The sequence below is a fragment of the Argiope bruennichi genome, chromosome 8, assembly GCF_947563725.1.
Source record: "Argiope bruennichi chromosome 8, qqArgBrue1.1, whole genome shotgun sequence".
In the NCBI taxonomy this organism is placed as follows: Eukaryota; Metazoa; Arthropoda; class Arachnida; order Araneae; family Araneidae; genus Argiope; species Argiope bruennichi.
This window is the reverse complement of record NC_079158.1, coordinates 28,727,241-28,748,164: the sequence shown is the minus strand read 5'-3', so window position 1 is coordinate 28,748,164 and position 20,924 is coordinate 28,727,241. Positions and strand designations below refer to the sequence as shown.

General features: G+C 26.0%; 1 protein-coding gene across 4 annotated transcripts in view; it reads right to left on the bottom strand.

Moving 5' to 3' along the window:
- Nucleotides 1-3,705: 3,705 nt before the first annotated feature.
- Nucleotides 3,706-20,924, bottom strand: part of LOC129981214 (protein O-mannosyl-transferase Tmtc3-like) — a 61,962-nt gene continuing 44,743 nt past the window's right edge. For 3 of the 4 annotated variants that reach the window (XM_056091964.1, XM_056091963.1, XM_056091962.1), the window contains exons 14-21: nucleotides 20,802-20,884; nucleotides 20,644-20,716; nucleotides 17,739-17,825; nucleotides 16,403-16,476; nucleotides 15,467-15,587; nucleotides 13,503-13,604; nucleotides 11,358-11,441; nucleotides 5,103-7,774 (exon numbers count right to left, since the gene is read on the bottom strand). In XM_056091964.1, coding sequence (XP_055947939.1) covers nucleotides 7,355-7,774; nucleotides 11,358-11,441; nucleotides 13,503-13,604; nucleotides 15,467-15,587; nucleotides 16,403-16,476; nucleotides 17,739-17,825; nucleotides 20,644-20,716; nucleotides 20,802-20,884 — 1,044 coding nt within the window. In that variant the 3' untranslated portion in view covers nucleotides 5,103-7,354. Of the gene's footprint in view, nucleotides 4,596-5,102; nucleotides 7,775-11,357; nucleotides 11,442-13,502; nucleotides 13,605-15,466; nucleotides 15,588-16,402; nucleotides 16,477-17,738; nucleotides 17,826-20,643; nucleotides 20,717-20,801; nucleotides 20,885-20,924 lie in introns of those variants that run through there. The other variant, XR_008785293.1, reaches the window with a different exon arrangement.

Here is a 20,924-nt window from a genome sequence, read left to right as displayed (position 1 = left end):
TCTATACAACAGGATTAAACGACTATATAGAGAGATCAAACTTCGATTTATTATTAAAATCAGGGCAGGAATTTGTTTCGGAACAGTATACACATTCTTGCCGGTCCTACGTTTGTTTCCAAACACACAGCGTGCAGTTACTGAAACAATGGACACAATAGTAAGAGCTGAAATTCAAAATAAAAGATGATAAATTTGTTGAATTTGTAATCTTTTTTCATGTTCATGGTCGAAACAACTAAAAGTTTGTTTATCATACTTAAATAAATAAATAAAAACCCTCAGTGGCATTTGATTTCCTTAATCATTCTCGCCTACTTACCGATAAAGAAGTTATTCCCCTCCTAAGTCTAGAATTCAAGATTTTGGACAATGCCGTTGATGCTCAGATTTTTATTTTTACTCATGAGAAATGTGTCTTTCTCAAAATAGTAAAGAAAACATGCCCTTATATATTAACAATACGCTGTTATAAATATAAATACAGAGCTGCCAACCCCACATAAAAAAATTTAGGAGCACAAAACTAGAAAAATAAGAGCAAACAAGAAAAAATAGGAGCAAATCTACGATACCAAATTTTTACTAGTTATTCCCATGCACTCCCTTATTTTCACAGTTTTGGCATAGATTTCTTTAAAGCAATGAAACTCAAAGAATGTTTAAATAAACAACAGCAATAAACAAATTAAAATTATTTTATATATGAAGTACACACATAGATAACTTTACTTCTTAAATATAAAAACTGGTTCTTTAGCTGTAAATTTTCTTACTATGTATTATTTAAGAAGTTTACTGTAGTTAATAAATTTCCAAACATTTCAATTTTGATTGATATTACAAAGACTTACCTTTTTATTGATATTTCCAAATCATGTTAAAAATATTTTTATAGAAATATTTACAATTTTTTTTTTTTTTTTTCTGAAGGAAAAAGTGAAAATTTATTCTAAGAAATTTTTAGATTCATAAAAAAGATCAATTTCATTAAAAATAAATATAAACACGAAATAAAGAAAACTATGAATATTCCAATACTTATTTATTTAATGCAACAGTAGTAGCAGATTTTGCTTTTTTTTTAAAAAAAAAACATCTTTATCATATTTTTGAGAATAGCAAACATTTGAAATCTGAGATTTAGCAATCGAATCATCGAACTTCTAAAATCTGTTTTGTTTCTACGAACAAGACTGAATATAAGTTCGCAGGAAGCATTGTTATGTGGGAATGTCAATATCCCCAGCATACATTGTCCTAATCTGTGTATAACAACTGATTTAGTGGTCCTGTTTCTTTGGCTAATGCTGCCCACTGCTCATCAATTGTTTCTAGATTTAACACTTTATCAGGTAAATCAGTAGCTTGGTAAAATAAAAATTCAGCTTCAAGCTTGTCTAAAGCAGGCTATAATCTGGTCGAATCCAGTTTGGTTAGGATTTCGTTCGCAGGGAAAGCGTGGAGGATCTTCACATCCGCGTCGTTGCAGAGAAGTGATATGTCTCCGCATTGAGAGCGCGCCCGTTTTCTAAGCGCAAGTCTAGCGACTGACGAAAAGCAAACCGCATTCAGTATCGGAAACGATAATTTTTCAAAACCGAAAGTAGTATTTTTTTTAATTGCATTTGGCAAGCATATTATTCAAATTACATAGGGAGAGTGGGAAAAACAAAAATAAAACCGTCAAACTTTAAAAAATCGGTGTTTTCTGATAATTTTCGGATTACCAGAGTAAACTGATAAAAATCGGAGTACTTGGCAGGTCTGTAAATATATAACTTGAACTAGTGTTTTTATTGAATTTAGCATGCGATATTTGGCAATTAATTGCTGATATGCGGCTAATATAAAAGTATTAGAAAATCAAATATGCATTTAGACGTGTTTTTTTCAGATTGATTGAAAACAAAATTTTACATAAAACTACGAGTCACAAGATCAGATACCAGCTTCCATTTATTCAAGTCAATGTATTTTTGGAGTTATTTCATATTACATTTGAGCAAACGTGCAGACTGAGAGACGGTCAATCCCTTGAGGAATTTGATTCCAAATTTCAAGCGGATCTAAATTTTGGATGCTAAACATTTGTACCAATTTTTTTTAATCTTGATCTTTACTTTTATAATTGCTGTGTTAGGCCAGGAGTAAACATTAAGAAAAGTGTAAAATTAATATGTTTCATTTTTTTTTTTTATTTCGATAGAAATTTCACTTCAGTAGATGCTACATAAACGGAAATAATTGGTAAAATTTCCAGATCGATATCTGCCTTATTGAAAAATTACACTTTATAGAAATAAGCTTACTCATCGTAAAACGTGTAAACGATATTCTGATGATTTCTGATTGAAAAGAAAAAATACCCTATTCTGTTAACTTTAAAAAAAAAAAAAGTTTTTACTTTGCAGAAACTGTTTCTCGAAAAATATTAAAAAATAAACTTCGCGAGGTGAAATGGTCGACGAGAAATGCATTCAAATTTAATAAGTAAAATAAAATGTTAATTTCAATTTCAGTTTTCATCACTTTTTCCTGAAAAATTTATCATTTCCATTTGAAATCGGAGAATACCATTTTAAAAATAGGTTTAAATTCAAATCTGGGAATTCTGATTGATATATTCCTAAATACTTGTAGTTATCTTTAACAGCCATATTTTCTCAAAAAAAAAAAAATTGAATTTTATCAAAATTATGTTGGCTGAAATTTTTAGCAATTATTCTCTCCAATGTACCAAATACATAAGTGGAATTTCAAAGTGTCCACTTTTTTTTTTTTTTTTTTTTACTACTGAGTTTTAGAATTTTAAAGATTAGATAGTTCATTTTATAGGTTTCCAATGCTTGCAACTGTTTAAGCCAAGATTATTTATTTGAAAAAAATTCTTCATTTAAACATGGAAATTCAATATTTTGATCCCATGCCTGCCATTATCTGATAATAAATCGAAGTTTAAACTTTGAGGTCAGTTTTGAATTGCCAAATCAACAACTCAAAATAGTAAAATTGCTATTATGTATATTTTTGCTATTTTGTATTATTGTTATGTATTATTTAAAATACAATTTGACTAAACTATAGTGGATTAGGCAAGTCTACTTTTATAAAATTAAATACTGTGTTGGATGTTGATAAAAAAGCAAGTAAACTTCAATTCAAATATTAAATTTTTTTTAAAAAAATCATGTTTTGATCGATATAAACTGTTTTTTCAATGCATTATGCTTTTTCTAACAGAAATAATTTTGTATCAGATGTGACATTCTAAGGAAACAAAAGCTCCCCACTTTTTTTTTGAAAAGATGGATTACTAATAAAATATTTAATGAATGTTAGATTTCTTCGAAAATGAAATGCCAGGTCATGCATTAGAAATTAGCAGTTAAAATCTCTTAATAGAAAAGGATAAATAAATTTAAAGACTCTAGATAAAGAACTTTCTACATAATCATAGAAACAAAACACACTAACAACCTCTAAAGAATTTTTATGTGTCCTTAACCTATGCTCTGTATATATATATATATATATATATATATATATATATATATATATATATATATATATATATAAATTCATCATACTTTTACTTTTTTTTATTACATTTAAAATAGAAAGTGTAAAATAATATTAATAAGAAATGAGACATTGCACCCTGTTCTCCCTCATAAAAAAAATACACTTCACAGCATTTTGTGCTTCAAATTTATTTTCAAACAAGTATTAAAATTCATTAAGAACTTCAGTAGAAAACTTCTAACAGGGTGAGATACTTCATATATAACTTCAATGAATAGAACAATGCATCATTGCAAAACATCAACATTTTAAAGGTGAACTTGAATTTTCAAAGACTTTAACATGACAGCAAGTAAAGGACCTTCTCCATTTCACACAATTGGAAGAAATACAAGCACAACAACAATTGCATTGATAGCTGCAAAAACTAAACATTACATGATAAACATTTATATTTTACCAAATATGTTGAAATATTCAAGCTATAAAGAAAAATAGAAAAAGTAAACAATATTATAAAAAAAATCACAAGACAATTGGCAATATGATCAATAAACTTTCTTACAGTTTGCAATCAAACATCAAAATATATCAAAATTATCACTTGATCTTAAGCAAATTCACACAACAAACTCTCTTTTCTAGCAAAAGTTTTTTTTTTTTAAAAATCCAACTCTCAATATTTATAATTAGTACTGATAACTTGGAGATATATATATTTCACAAATTCATGAATATGAATTTCTTTATTTGGAATAGCATATATTTTTAAATTTAAAATGAACAATACAATTTTGAAGAAAGATCAAAATATTATTTAAAAAACACTAAGATGTTATTGTAAATTTTCTGATGTAGTGTTTTATATGCAACATTCAAGAAGAGTTGAAAAGTATAAAAAATACTGGATTACTTACGTTTAAAAACAAAAAAAAAATAGTGCCTAAAACGCAATGTTTCCAATGTAATTGGTAGTTATTGAATTTCAATCATTCGAAATCAACATAGTTCCATAACAAGTGCACCGTTTCTTAAATTCAAAGTTACTTCAGAAAATTATCACTTAGCACCTGAAATAATATGGAAAGTTCAAAATTATAAACCCATTATCAATTATGCATAATTCCAAATTATCAGTACTTTTAATGAATCATCAAAACTAACATATATTATTTTCAAAATAAAATTCATAAAAATAATACAAACTTCAAGATGACTATAAAATCAAAATTCATAATATTAAAAAGCATAAAAAAGGGTACAAATACTGAGATTCATTTTTGATAACATAAAATGAAAGCGCATCCAAAACTATACAAAAAGAATCTTTTGAATTTTTTTTTTTTTTTTTTAAAGAAATTAAACATGAAAGATTAAAGCCCAAGAATTTTCATAATTATGTTTTGTTTACAAATATAGAAAGATTCCTTCAATCCTTAAGCAACTGTTAAAAATAGAAATTAAAGTAACATAAAACAACAGTCTTTGACAAAATTTTTAATAACCATTTGAAACACCATAAGGAAACATTTGTCATAATATAGTTTGAAGCTATAGAAGATAAATTTTAGATGAGTTAAAGGGATACAGCAATGAGTTAAAAGAACATTACATATAAAATCTTTTCAAAACTCTTATTTGGAATAATTAATAATATGCATTTCAATATTACAGCAAAGTTTATGAAAGCCTTTTTCATTGAAATTTAATTGAAATGACTTATTTTTTATTTGAAACTGATATGCACATATCTGTTAGAATATTTAAAACACTTTTTTTACATTGATAAGAGTAAAATAGATATTTTTAATAATTCCTACATATATACACACTCTCTACAATTTTCACCAGAAGACAATTTCTAAATATAAAGTATCATTATCTTTCAGAAAAGCAGAATCTTCTTTCTCATCAAACTAAATTTTTACTCAACCAGAAAGAGTGTTTAAACATCAGCCATGTTTATAGTGTTTTTTTTTTATACCTTATAATAATATTTTTATTTAACATGAAATGATGCACAGCATTACTTTGTATCATTTCATAAAATACCAACTTTAGAAAAGAAGGGGGGGGATATAAAATGGGATTAACTTTTTAATTTAGGAATAATGTAATATCAATAAAAATAACAGTTGAACTGACTATTAAAAATAAAAGCTTTCATTTTAAAACAAAGATAAACGAATTCTAAATACTTTGGCAGATATTTTTCAAAGTTATTGATATTAACAACATTCATTTAATTTCAGAAACTAACTACTCTAAATGGAAGTTTCCTGAATATCACAATACATTTCAATAATAAATTTTATCATAGAATAAAATAATTTTATATATACATATCTTTGAACTTCTTAATTTTATGCACTTTATGAATAATTTGACATTAAACTTTTAATATATATATAATTATAAAATCTGAATATATTTTTTTCTAATGGAATTTTTTCTTTAATAGAGTAACAAAACATTCAAACAAGTTTATCATAAATATACAAGGAGTAAATTGCAAATTTATGCTATAGGTAAAAAGACAACCCTTTAAAATATTAATTCTAATTACAATGTCAATTAAAGTACGGTAATTAAGTACAACTGCAATGACACTACTTTATACTGTGTATAATAATAAAACATAAAAAAAAGGTTAATGAACATAAAATTATGTGCATGATATGACTTAAGTAACACAAGGATAGCAGCACATTTGTTTTGTAATAAAATATTGCAATTATGTTGATTTAAAAATTACATTAGGCACACAGAAAAAAAAATGTTTTAAGTTCCCATGTATATCACAAGTACAAAAATAGCTTTCCTATGTTGAGAGTAATGTGCATTACTTAACCAGCACCACACTGAAAAGCAATTCAAGCATCTAATTGACATAATGAGCACCCTGTGATATAGCTGTGCTCAGAGCTTAGATCAGCATCAACTAAGTGAGATAGTTATTCTAATATAAAACAGTAAGTACATATGTCCTTAGATGACTGGATAGATTACAAAAGGGGAAGGGCATATTTTAAAGCTATTGGAAATTGGCATATATATAATTACCATACCATGCAAATAATTTTAATAACTTTAAAATCATTTTATTAATTTAATTTTTTTAACTGAATTTTGAAAACATAATATTATTAAAATATTAAGCACTGCATGAATTACAAATGATTCACTAGCTTAAATCATCCTCCTGTATGAAACACAACTGCTTACACAATTAAAAAAACGCCTTGTAACTGTAATTTCTTTCACTATTATTATAACACTTAATAGGTTAAGACTTCAGTTCTTAAGCTCATTATTTTCAAAATTGTGTTAAAAGAACCCTGCAGTTTTATTTAATATCAATTACTATTTTTTTTACTACGAAATGCCAATAAGTTTTTTAAGAATCAAATTTATTTTAATGGTAAAAAAGACTTAAAATACAATAATCCAAAAATTAAAATATACTATAAGATAAATAAATTTAATAACTGCTAAAAATGTGCATATTATCAAACTAAACCCTACTTAACAAAAGTAGCAAAGAAGTGAAGTAGTTCATATTTCTTTTTAATCAAAAATCAATAAAGTATGTTATCATAATAAATCTTTATGCAAAGTTTCAAATTGCACTTACATAAATAGTTGATGCTGATAGCCCATATCAACTTGGGATTTATTCACATTAAAAAGTATTTACTTCCACAGAATGTACTTCCAGACTTAATATCCAGAAAAGAAAAAAAAGAAGAAAATCTCTCTGTACCTGTTTTTAGCACCATACAAAGAGATCTAGACCAAATTTGATATTCAAATACTAAATTTCAACAAATCATCTTTCAACAGTCGTATTATCCTTAGGTTGTGCTGTTTGCTGAACCTGACTACTTGTTTGCATGGATGGAGAGTCAGAATATATTATGCTCTGGGATAATTCAATAGAACTAGATGGAATGTTAGAAATTTGCTGCACAGTCGATTGAAAAACTTTTGTTATACTCGTCTGAGAAGGTTGAACATCAGAAACATCAGATTTTGTGACCATGTTTCCTTCTTCAACTTTCTGCTTTCTGATACGTGCTTGTACAATAGCCAAATGTCGGAGCAAATATTCTTCCTTGGGTGCTAAAGATGCTGCTTTTAACAGACATGCTTCAGCATACTGCAGAAGACCACGCTCAACATATACCACACATAAATTGTGAATAGCTTGAATGTTAGTAGGGTCTAGTCCCAAGATCTTTTCATAGCACTATCAAAAAAAAAAAGAAAAGAATTCATTATTAAATTAAATCAAAGTCCTTCTTTACATGTATTTAATAAATTATGTACACAGGGAGTCTCAATACCAGAGTTACAAACTTTTAGGAAGACAATATACATGTAGAATGACATAGTAATGATACTGGATTGGAAATGCTTGCCAGACACAGATGTCATTACACATGCATAAAATTTCTAAACATTCCTTCTCTTCATTTCAGCAATTCATTGTAAAATTCAATGATCTCAGAGCCCAGCAAATTCAAAATCTAGTAAAATATGCATAGTTTATTGGAAAAAAAATATATTTTCCCTCATCCATATTATAGTGGCAATATTATCAATAATGTCATCAAAACTTTATTATTCTTTTATTTCAAAGAAAATAATTTGACATTCATCTACTTATTCTTATTTGGACCGATGGAGCAAGAAGGTCTGTAGTGAATCTATTCAAGTTGGTTATTTATTGTAGACTGAATGAAAGTGAATTGTATGTTTTGAATTGATTATGAAGATGTCATTCACATGAAATATGTATTTTGGATTTAAATTCTGTAACAGTTGTGAAATCATAGATTGTAATTATTGAATCTTGTTATGAAATGCTCATATGAAGATTCTCATGAAATGTTCCGGAATGCTGTGCTTGTCAAATTACATTATGTCTGATCTTCAATTTCCTAGTGGACTATATATAGTCTACCCCTGTTAGAAGTTGGTAACTGATTTTGTCTGTATATATTCCATTAGCTACAGCAATAACTAAAAGTTTGCAAAAGTTGTTATCTGGAAAGATTAATAATATCTCTATTTTCCATGATTTACCAAACATTTACGAAAGCTATACATGTCTATACCCTATGCAGTTTATAATTTTAAAAGAAGGTGAAGATACTTCAAAGTACCATAGACTTCCTCAAAGGATTAATTAAAATAATAGAGAAGAATTTTAATTTGGAGATTGCCATGTTTTCTCTCAGTTTCATGATTTTTCTATTAAACAAAAATTAAAAAAAAAAAAACTGTGGAATTTATAATAATATAATATCAATGGCAAAAAAATTAAAGACATTGTTTTTAACCATAAACAAGTAAGTTTATGCTCATAAAACTGAAATTGGAACATAATTCTCAACTTCTACAAAAAAATGGAAAAGTAAATAATTTTTTTTTTATTTTTCTGTTGACCAAAAATCTTTATATAATTCTGATTTGAATAAATATATACATTCATTGTAAAATATTATTTCATATTTATTTTAAATCATAAAAAATAATGACAGCAATATAAATATCATTAATATAAATTTATATCACTGGAGAAATAATTTGTGTTTGTTGGAAACTTTAAAGGCTCCATAGTTGGACCTAGAAGTGCATATTGAAACATATACTTTGCAGAGTGGTAATGTGTTATTGATAACAATTTCTTTGAAATCTTAATTAAACATTAAGATAATATCAAGGAATAAATATCAAGGAATAATAAATATCAAGGAAATATTAAATGAATCTGGCACATGTAAAACAATGGTTGAAAAATTTTTTTTTCAAGAAATAATAAAAGAAAATGTCTTTGTTAGTGCTCTATGGGATAAACCATTAGACCTAGAACTTCCGAATTTTGCACACATATAATATGGGGGGGGGGGGGGAATATGCACTTCCAAGTGATTTAAAAAAAAAAAAAAAAGAATTACTGTTAATTAATTATTAAACAAAATGTCAATGCTTTTCTGCCATAACTTCCTAAAATACTGAGGTACAAACATAATTTTTACCCATCTTAAGTTTCAAAGATTTATCTTTTCAGTAATGCCAATATATTTGGAATAAAAAAAAAATATCTACTTTTAAATTAACTTTAAAGATGTTTTTGAGTATATTTAACAACAATATTTCCATTGTTGGGCTAATATTATTACATCCTGTTTTCTCTTTTATTGTTAACAATCAACATATGAAAATTTAGTGTTTTTTATAGAAATGAATAATTTTCTGTTTAATCCATTCACTGCCAAGATTAAACCTGATATTCTGGCCCTCTATCAAAATAGATGATGCATTTTTTTCTGTCTCTTTATTATAGTACAGAAGGGATTTTCTAATTAGTTCAGTGCAACCCACAGGTAATGTTCATGATGGTGAATTTGCTAAAGCATGCTACTGACATTTGTTTTAATATTATGGCAGTTTATGTCTAAATTTGAAAATAAATAATGATGATTTTTTTTCCCTTACACCTGTGATATTAGATGTAAAAAAATATGTTATCACTCTTAAATTTTTGACGTTTGATTTTCTTATTGTATCATGCTGAATTATTTTAATTGAACCAGAAAATATTTACACAATATTTGTCTGATATATTATATAAATCAAGAAATATATTCTGTAAAAGATACTAAACTTTGATTTTGAATAATTTTTCTTTTTGTCCCTATATTTATTATTCTAATATTTTGAGTCAGCAAGCTTGTTAACAGACTATTTTAAATTATATTTAGTGTTTTTAAAACACTTCCTACATAAATTATATTTCAGATTTTAAGTGAAATAAAAAAAAATAATTAGAGAGACATATAGTACAATGAGAGTAATTGTATATGACTTCTAAAATTGTTCAAGTTAAATGACTGTCAAAATTTAAAGATTAAAAATACTTTGCTGAGGAAGGCATTAAGATTAAGTTTATAGAAAATATTGAATTTAAATATTACATAACTAATAATGCCAAAGAAACAACTGGTCACTCATCAAAGTTTTACTAGTAACAAATATGAATGAAAAAAGTTAATGTTGTTTTTTGATAATTAGTAATGAAAATTTTTAATAACTCTTTAAAATATTTTCACTTTATTTGATAAGGATACATAAAAATTTCAAAAGAACAAATACAATAATAAATTCTGTTGGATATTAATAACCTCTCAACAATTATCAAGACAACTTTATGATGGTATGAAAGGATAATTCTTATAGAACTCTTCAAGTTATATTAAAAGATATTCAACTAATGTTGACTTTTCCTTTCAGAAACAAATTATATCAACAATTTTGGACAATCTGAGTAGTTCCTTATACAAATAACATTTCAAGCATGAGTTGATCAATGCTACAGCTCTTATAAATGTGAGTAAGTATTTTTCCAGTTAGTAGTACATTGTCAGTTTATATTGAAATACTAATTATATTAAGAGGTAATAAGTGGAAAATAAACAAATGAATTGTATATCCCTGCTAAGAGTAAGATATACATATTGAAGTCAATTCAAATTAATTATAATATCTGGACCATTATTACTACTAATTACTTAAATGCATTATATCATTTATATAACTTCAATAAGAAAGGAAATAAAAATATGGTCTGACAGTAAAACTCGAAAAAAATTGATTTTTTTTTAAATACATATTTATTATAGGTTATGAAAAATTTATTCATTTTTCTTATTCTTATAAAATTTTGGAAAATTGCATTCGACAGCATAATTTGTTAAGCAATGAAATACTGATTAAAAAATTACATTCATGTATTTAATTTTTAGAATTTCTCATGAATTGCTTACTTTTTGAGCAGCATCAAGATCTTTTAGATGATTTATATATACATCACCCAGCAATATCAGACCTTTGATGTGTTCTGGATAATGCTAAAAATATATAAATACATGATTTTGGGATGAATTTAATGAATAATAAATAACTTTTCTTTCAAAATTGAATATTTTTGCAATGATTTACAATCATTTATTTACTAATCATCATAATTTATTTTTAAGAGTTTCTCTTCCTTATACAGTAAAATTATACATAATGTATTTAACATTTTTAGAGAAAACTTTTGATGTTGGCTAAGTGAGGTTCATTGGTACCTGACAAAATTAGAAATGGCAGTAAACATTTAAATAAAATTTATATTTATTACCATGCCAGCATAAAGAAAACTCATAAATAAAGTTTTAAATTTAAAATATGACAATACATATGGAAAGAAATACATTGCTACTGATATAAACAAATTGTATATTAAATGTAATAACTAACTATTTGTAATGCAATATCGAAAAATAAATTATTAAAAAGTGTTAAATATTCAGGTTCTCTATAAAGTAACACTGAGTTTAATTTAGTCTGTAACATAAAAAAATATATATTCATGAGAATCCTTTATTTTTTTAACCTTTGACTTTCAAAGTGTGCAAATATCTCATCTCTGTTTGTGAGATTCAGATATTTACTTTATTTAAATTCTTTGTTCTACGTAATTATTTTTATAATAATTTATATAAATATATATACAAAATAGTCAGTAATCATTAAAAGTAATTGATTCTAAACTCTACCTAACAATACTCATCTCCTAAACTTCAAATAAAACGTAGAAAATTTGTAGCTTATGCAATAATTTTACTTTAAAATGCCCCTGAATAGTCAAACTCATGGGTCTGCTTTTATACTTATTTCACAGATCAAAGCAATGTAAATCATCATTTATTTTAAACCATTAAATATCAATTTATTACAAGCATAAGTTTAATAAATAATTTCTTTTCTAATGCTTTATTATTAGGCAATATGTTCACTTGTTAGAGGCTTTTAAAAGTTTTTTGTTAAGCCATGAAATAGAATCATAGAAGCTTTCTTTCAAGATCAAAACTAATGGGGGGGGACTGTAAAACAGCGTGCAAAAACTGTATAAGTTTGAAAAACGAATTCCACCGAAATCTTAGCCAAGATAGCCTTTTTTTTAGACTCAAGATTTTCATATGATACTGCAGCTTAATGTTAGGGAATTAAAATAACAAATATCAGATCCTCTGAAGCACAAGAAAGATAAAACCCAGAGTAACTAAAAGCTTCAAATGTTTTAATGTTAGAATTTAATTGGTTAAAAAAATAATTAAGAACACATATAAAATTATTATATATACACATATACTTGATTGGGACACATATCTGTGGCCCAATAACTAAATTATAAACAAAAATAGCCATGATTGGAAAGATTTCATAAATATTAATTATATTTTGTACTATTAAAATTAAAAATATACAATACTGAAAAAAATTATATATATATATATATTGATACTACTATTAGTCATGTTCAGCCAAATGCCCTTTACTACTAAGTCAACCTAACTGGTCATGCAAAGTAACAGCCAGTTTCTGTATCAAATGAAGGGTGCAAAGATATAAAGCAAGAATCTCCTTATTGATTATCATTTTACATCCTGCACCCTTGTTTAAAACAGAAACTAGTCGTTGGGCCGGTTAAGTCAGGCAAGAAGTGAAAGGGTTAAATTAAAACACATTCTACTCTTGTGTGACCAATACTGACATAATTATAATTCAATATTTTGGCCAATCAATGCTTTTTAGGAGAATCTGTCATGCAAGCATCATGTATTCATTGGCAAATTTTTTATAGAGGTAACCACTGAATTCATAATTTAATCTCAAGAGAGTGGTTTTTTTTTCTTTGTTTGTTTGAATGTACATGTTATCAAGAATATTTAAATAAAAATGATTAAAAAAGATTGCATTAAAAAAATTACACTTTTTTTTTCCAAAAATACATCTACTGATTCAAATATAAATATTATTCTTTATATCTTTTAGAATATTTTCTAATGGGTATGATGAAGTATTGGCTCATCTCTTATTGGTTAAGAAATATTTACTAAACAGTTTTCAAATTCCAAAAATACCTTTAACAGTTGTTTAAGAAAAGGCACAGCTTCTAAGGGACGGTGATCATCAGAGAGTAACAGTGCCAAGTTGAAAAGAGCACTTCGAAAATTTTTCTTCAGCTGCACAGGAAAATAAAATAACAGTTTATAGATCAACAATTTACAAGACAGATATCTGTTTCTAAAAACATTAAATCTCCAAACATACAATTTCAAATTAAAAACTTTCCTATACAAAATTTAAATGAAGAATACATGACAGTGATCTGAGGATCATTATTTTGCATAAGACCTTTTTCAGATACAAATTGGTTTAGAGGTGAACTAAAAAACCAAAAAAAAAGTTACAATATTAATTTGCTAATATGCTAATATAATCACATTTACAATATCTGGTTGGTTTGGTTATATTAACGTCCCGTTTGAAGCAACACTAGGGCTATTTTGGGACGGACCTCGTAATTTTGAACCACGGTCAGATGACGAGGACGACACCTGAGCTAGCACCCTCCTCTCCACACCACACCACACCAACGGGAGGACGTTTGGCCTGATGGATTTAATGTGCAACAGACCCCCTTACACGACGGTTCTTCAGTGGAATTGGGTCACGAACCTGAAACCCTCTGGTTCCGAAGCCGACACCTTACCACTGGGCCACCGCGGCCCCCATTTACAATTGCCAAATTTTTATTTTCATGTTCTATCATATAGTCCATTCCAGTAAAATTTTATTGAATTAAAAGTGAAAATTTTCCATCATATATCAATTAGCTTACAGATAATTTTGTTTATTTCCTGTGAAATCTAGCATATCTCATTACAATGCTTATAAAATTATGCGCTAAAACTGATAGTGGTAATGTTTAAGATAATTAATAATAACAAAGCAAAAATATGATCTCATTTTAAAATTCTTTACAGATTACATTTACCAATACCGTCAATTCACAAACTACCAAAAAGTTTATAAACAAAATATACAGAAATAAAAGGAAAGCTATTATAATTAGTGAAGATTAACGCACCATTTTTTGCAACATTCTTGCATGATGAAAACAATATATAGCACCTTACATCCCACTCCACTTAATCTCCAAACTTCTATATAACACCAATATAATGGACTTTTGAATATTGGTGTTAGATACATCAATCAACATTCATGATTAATCATTAGTGAAACTAGATCTGAAACCCACAATATTCTGGCTCCAAAAACAAAATTTAATATTTGATCAATGTGGCCCCTCACATTGGTTAAAATTGATAAAAATTGATATTATAAATAATATTTTTCCCTCTTTGTAAAAACTATTGAACTATCAATCCCTTTATTTATCCAAGTATTTTACCATCAATTCTTCAACTTTATTTTTCCTTGCAGAATGATCCCAGGGAATCCAAGAAAAGTTTTTTTTTAATTAATTGAAATTTCTTAAATACTTATTATCTGCATTACATTCTCTGTGTTCTTTTGAATACCATCAGAAACAATAGTTATATTATGAAGATAAAAGTACCATTTAAATCCAGCTTATAAGTACCATCAGTAAATAAATGGTTAACAAGAGAATAAATATAATAATTATTTATTTTTATTAAAAAATGAATAATTTTATCATGTCGCATTTTTTTTAGCATAGACTAGTAAAAAATGTTTTTGAAAATAGAATACATTTACTTTCAAAATTCTGCAAAGAAGGTCATATCTTAATATTAAACAAGTGGATAGAATTCCATCCTTCAAACATAGTTTTCTGCAATGTTAAGTTTCACCCACCCACCCACCCCCTTTTTTTAATGAAGACTCTCCTTAAAGGAATATCAACATTTAAAAAAATGTAATTAATCAACACATAAATTAATGAGGGGAAGAAACTGAGAATAACTACAAGCTATATATTCCATTTAAAATACAAGGAAATCGGAATATTTCTATTTCTTTTAGAAATTTTGAGCAAGAAAAGAAATTGAGTTACCTCAATGGCCTTTTTAAACCATTTTTCAGCAAGTTTAACTTCTTTATCATCCATTGCTAACATTCCAAGGTTAAAATATATGCGTTCATTAACTTTACCTTTTTTCAACAGTTTGTACAACCTTTAAAAAAAATTTATTTTTAAAAAATGCTTCACAAAATTCACTATTATATATATTTAAAATATACAAGATTACTAGAAACAGTAGATAAATATCAATAATGAGAAATCTTGAATAGAATAATCACATGAGAATCCTTGTGTCATTACAATTAAGTCAATGACAATGATTAATAAAACCAAATATCTATAAATACAAAATAATTTAACATATTTGGCAAATTAAAGAAGTCCTGCTTGATAAAAAGAAATTTACTACTTAAACTTATTTTCTTTTTCCTGATAATAAATAAAATTCCACTTTTTTTATTCGTTAATATGTTGTGAGACAAGTATTGAACTTTCAGCTTGAAATAAGAAACAATATTTGCAACTAAGCAATATGATATAACAAAATCAACAATTTTTCTCAATAAAAACAGCTAGAAAAACTGTAAAATAAATAAAAATATACACATATAAAATATTTAAAAATAATAAAATGTTTAATTAATCTTAATTTTTTTTAAATCATGATGATGCTTCTCTATAAAAAAAATATTAAAATGTTGTCAGTATCTTTGGATACCAATAAATTATTTAATAAATGGCTTCAAAATTTTATTCATATGATTCTACTGAAAGAACATACCTATCAAAAATAAAATATATAAAAAAAAAACTTTAAAATTTAAGTTTTAAATTTTCTTAATGAATTTTTCTAACATGGATACCTTTCTCATCATGTAGTTTGAAATTTAAAATAAACATCTTTGTTCTATTGACATATAAATTTCAGACAGAAAAGTAATTTGTTTTTTGGCAATTATCACATACCTATCATAAGCAGTTTTCCTTTTCTGAACATTTCCACTTTCTTGAATTAAAATTGCAGAATTCATCAGAGCTTGCTAAAAGGAAAATCAATCTTACTAAGCTAAATTTTAAGAGAGTTTCTTCATTTCACAGAACCATGAAAACTGCACAATAATCCCAACTAGAAAAATGAAGTTTTAATGATACAAGAAAGTTCATTGCTTATTTATATTATCACACTTATTTGTTAATAAGTGCATTCATCGTTTTATCTGATTTTTAGAAATTTCAAACCTTTTTTTAAAAACTTTTTATATGAATCTGCTTACTGAATAACATTTAAAATGTAATTTTTTTTTTTTTTTTTTTTTTTATGAATTTCTGTACAATGTTTATTTTATTCAGAATCCCAAACTGGGCACATTTGTCCCTAAATGATAATGGAAGCCAACAACAGTTGCATAATGCTGCTGTAGATTTACAAGAACTTTTAATATTTTGTTTAACAGGCAGCTGATTGCTTGCCATAGATAAGGTTAAAAGCAAATTTTTCTTAATAAAAAACTGACTTCATGTGAATTAAAATTGTTTTGCAAACATCCTTTTAGAATTTTACACACACCTTTCAACATGCAAACACCAAAAATGATAAAAAAAAAATTTCTTAGTATGGCTAATATTTTTATATAGGCATATCAAGTAATTTAGTATGAACTTATTTTTCATTTTGAATTTTAAAACAAAAAGAAAAAAAATCCATATCATTTTCCTTTTTCTAAATAAGTTTAAAAGTAATTTTCAAGAAATAAAGATCTGATTAATTTATTCAAAAAACAGATAAGTCCTTTTTCAGTAAAAATAAAAATAAAAATTTGGTATTCAAGTCACTAGAAGAAGCAATAATACAATAATACACATAATCATAGAAAACTAATTAGTGCTATCCTTCAAACAGCATGTGGCATTTCCTCTCTGGTTCAGAAAAAAAATGAAAAACTCGAAAGCTAAACATTTGCAAATAATCTTTAAATATAAAAAATTGATATTTGTCATGTTGTTTACTTTTCTTTATAATACTGATTAAAGATATCAGAGTACTTTTCAATTTGAATATGTAGCCCGAAACCTGAATAAATCCATTAAAATATATCATAGTTAGAAGAATTAAATTTGTTAAGAAACAATTCAGGAAAATATATGTATTGTCACCTCCCTTTAACAATATTAAGTTTTCTAAATTGGTAAATTAATAACACAAAAATCTAATAAACGAGAGAATGAGAACAGTAAAAAAAGCTTAAAGTATCATTAAAATGAAAATATTAAAAAATATATGTGAACATTTTATCAATTTTACCTCATGCTCAGGATCAAGCTCTAATGCTTTATCGAAGTAGGCCAAAGCATGTGAAAGTTTACTTTGCTCTAAATACACTACACCCAACTGAAAAGGAACCAAAATTGTTATTATGATGCATTCTTCTGCATCAGTGAATAAACATGATTATAACAAAGCACATGATTACAGTAAGCTTGCACATGTCTCTTTTAGTCCCAGACATATGTAAGCAATATACAAATAAGAGGATTATAAAAGATGAATTTAAGTAGCAATCTTAAATGTATAATTTTTCATTGAAATTAGATTAAATTACATAGTTAAATATTTTCCTTTCATATAAAAATGAACAAATCAAATAAATATCATATGCTTACACAAAATTGATGAGTCATGAAAATTCTGCAACATGATTAGAAGAGAGCCTCAAGTATATGTTTATGTTTTAATTCAAAATTATATAAGTCTTGGTAATGCCTTAGGCAATTTTTTTAAAGCAATCATATTCTTAATGCCAGTCAGCATCTCAGTTTCACTACTTAGCTTTCCAGTTATCCAGAAAAAAAATATTGTTAAAATTTTATCAATGGAACTCTTTAATAAAATCTTAATAGTATTTCTGTAGTCTTGCCTTGACACTTCTTTTAATTTAAACTTAACCCATAAGATTCATAGTCTATTAATTTAAATTTTGACTGCTTAACTCTAGCATCTGATTTATTTTAAAATGAAAATACTTTTAACATGAAGCAAATTCTAAACAAGAACAAAATTATAAATACAAATACAATGGTACCAACATATTATTAAAGATCCATTTTTTTTTTTTAACTTAAAAGTCTTTTATTCTATAAATACCAATTTTTTAAAAAAATCACATTTTTGCCATCTGTAATTGTAATAATTTTATGTTTTCATTCTGTTTCTGAAAATTACAAGTGCTCATACTTTCACTTTAAAATATAAATGCTATTTGCTTTTGACTCAATTAAAAAATTTGTGTATTATCAAATCACTATTACATTACTTCCTTTCGATTGTTGCACTTCATTAAATAATTCAAAATGGCAGAAAAAGACTATTATCAAGAGAGTATTTATAGAGCTGTAAATAATGTTCATTCTGTACTTGATTACTGAAATAAAAGAGCTGTCCTCTTTAATATTACTGAAATTCATAAACTATTCATTGCTGTTTTTCTCAGTGAATTTTAATTTCAGACCAGATATTCTATACACAGTTTCATTACTAATATTTTCTAAGCAATCAACAATCAACTCAAACAATTATAAAATGTTTCTTTCATTTAGAATTATTAACAAGTTCATAAAATTTTAATTCACAAAAATAGGAAATCCTTTAACGCTCTTGAAAAAAAATGAATATCTAAGTCATGGTGACAAGAATACTGCTTACAATAAAGAGAGATACTAAGACTTCAGATGCCACTGAAATCCTCTTATTTTTTATTATAGATTAGAAATATGAGGCATAAGGAATTTCTGTGTGTTCTGTCTTGAATTTAACTAAATACCAGTTTAATTAAGATGATTAACGGTTGCAAAATTATGTTTAACTGTATCATTTTTCATATTTAAAAAGGCTAGAGGGCAAAGTTCAAAAGTATACATTTATATAATCCATATACCATAGCAAGTATATAAAACAACTTAATGAAACATAAATGGTTTGCTGATAAACCATACAGCACAAATTAGCCAAAAACATAAAGAATCTAAAAAAATTATGGAAACTTCAAAACAAAATACAAATAGTCAGTGGGCTTGTCTATGATAAGTGCCATTAGAAGCAACAACAAATAGAGGATAAATAATATGGATATGTCTAAATTTTACATCGTGTCAATTAAAAAGTGGTCCCAAATAATAAATTGTCTGTGAAAAAATATCTTATATCTTTATTGTAAATATAAAGCAGGTGAAAGCAATATATTGTATAGAGTACTGAAATAACAATCAGCATAATATCAAGCATAAATAATACAACCTCTACATCATACAATCATTTCAGTTCACTACAACTGCAGATAGACATCTTAAATTTTAGAAACATGAATTAATCTATCAATCATCATTTAGAGGAAAATATTCAATCATATCAGCAGTGTTGAAATTTCAGAAAATATTTATCTTCGTCATAAAATTCCAAAGGAAATTAGAATGGAGTATTTGGTTGTAAATGCTATGGTGTCTTATGATAGGATTCTAATTCAATTAAAGCCTGTTAAGTAGGTGTATTTTTGTAAATAATCAATATTTAATTTCACCAATTATCTGACTCTCTAAAATCAAGATTTTATTTTCTTTGAAAAATATATCTAGGAATAAATTTTGCTAAAAGACTAAAGTTTTATGTTTTTCTTTTCTTCATACATGCATCTGAGGTACTGTATTTTATTCAAACTGTTTTTTGTTTCTGTATAATTTCAAAAATAAATGCTACCACAAAGCTATTTACAATGCTATTTAAAAAAAGAATACGAAGGAATTAAAAAGATGAAAGTTCTGGCATTTGAAAATCATCACGAGAAATGAGGAATACTTTACAATCATAAGTAAGAATCACAATCATTTCTAAAGTATAAAAATACATTACAAAATTTCATGGCCATAGAAAAATAATCAAAAAGTTCTTTAATATTTTTTCCGAAAGTTAAATGAAATTCAAGATAACTATATTACATTATTTAAAAAAAATGAATACATCTTGTCAATAATATAACTAAAACAGTATAAAATCCAAAAATATAGCAAGCAAAATTATATATATTATATCTACATTTAAACAAATTATTACTTTGGTGTTATTAATAATTCAATAACTCTAAAATGGTAATATAATTTAATGATTCATAATAATTCATTTTAGTAATTTCATATTTTTTTAAGATAAAGGCACTTACATTATAATAGATGTCTGGATTTTTGTTATCTAATTGCAATGCCTTTTCATATACTTCTTGTGCTTCAGTTGTTCTAAAATAATAAAAATTGATCAGCAGCCTAAAAAAATTGCTACTAATAACAAAGAAATTCAACAGAAATTTTAATAATCACACACCTGTTCAGTTTTATTAAAATATCCCCTCTGTTTATATATGCTTGAATATAATCTGCCCTCATACCAATAGCTTGTCGATAAAGCTGAAAAATAAAATCAGAAGATTCTAATTTCATGTAATTT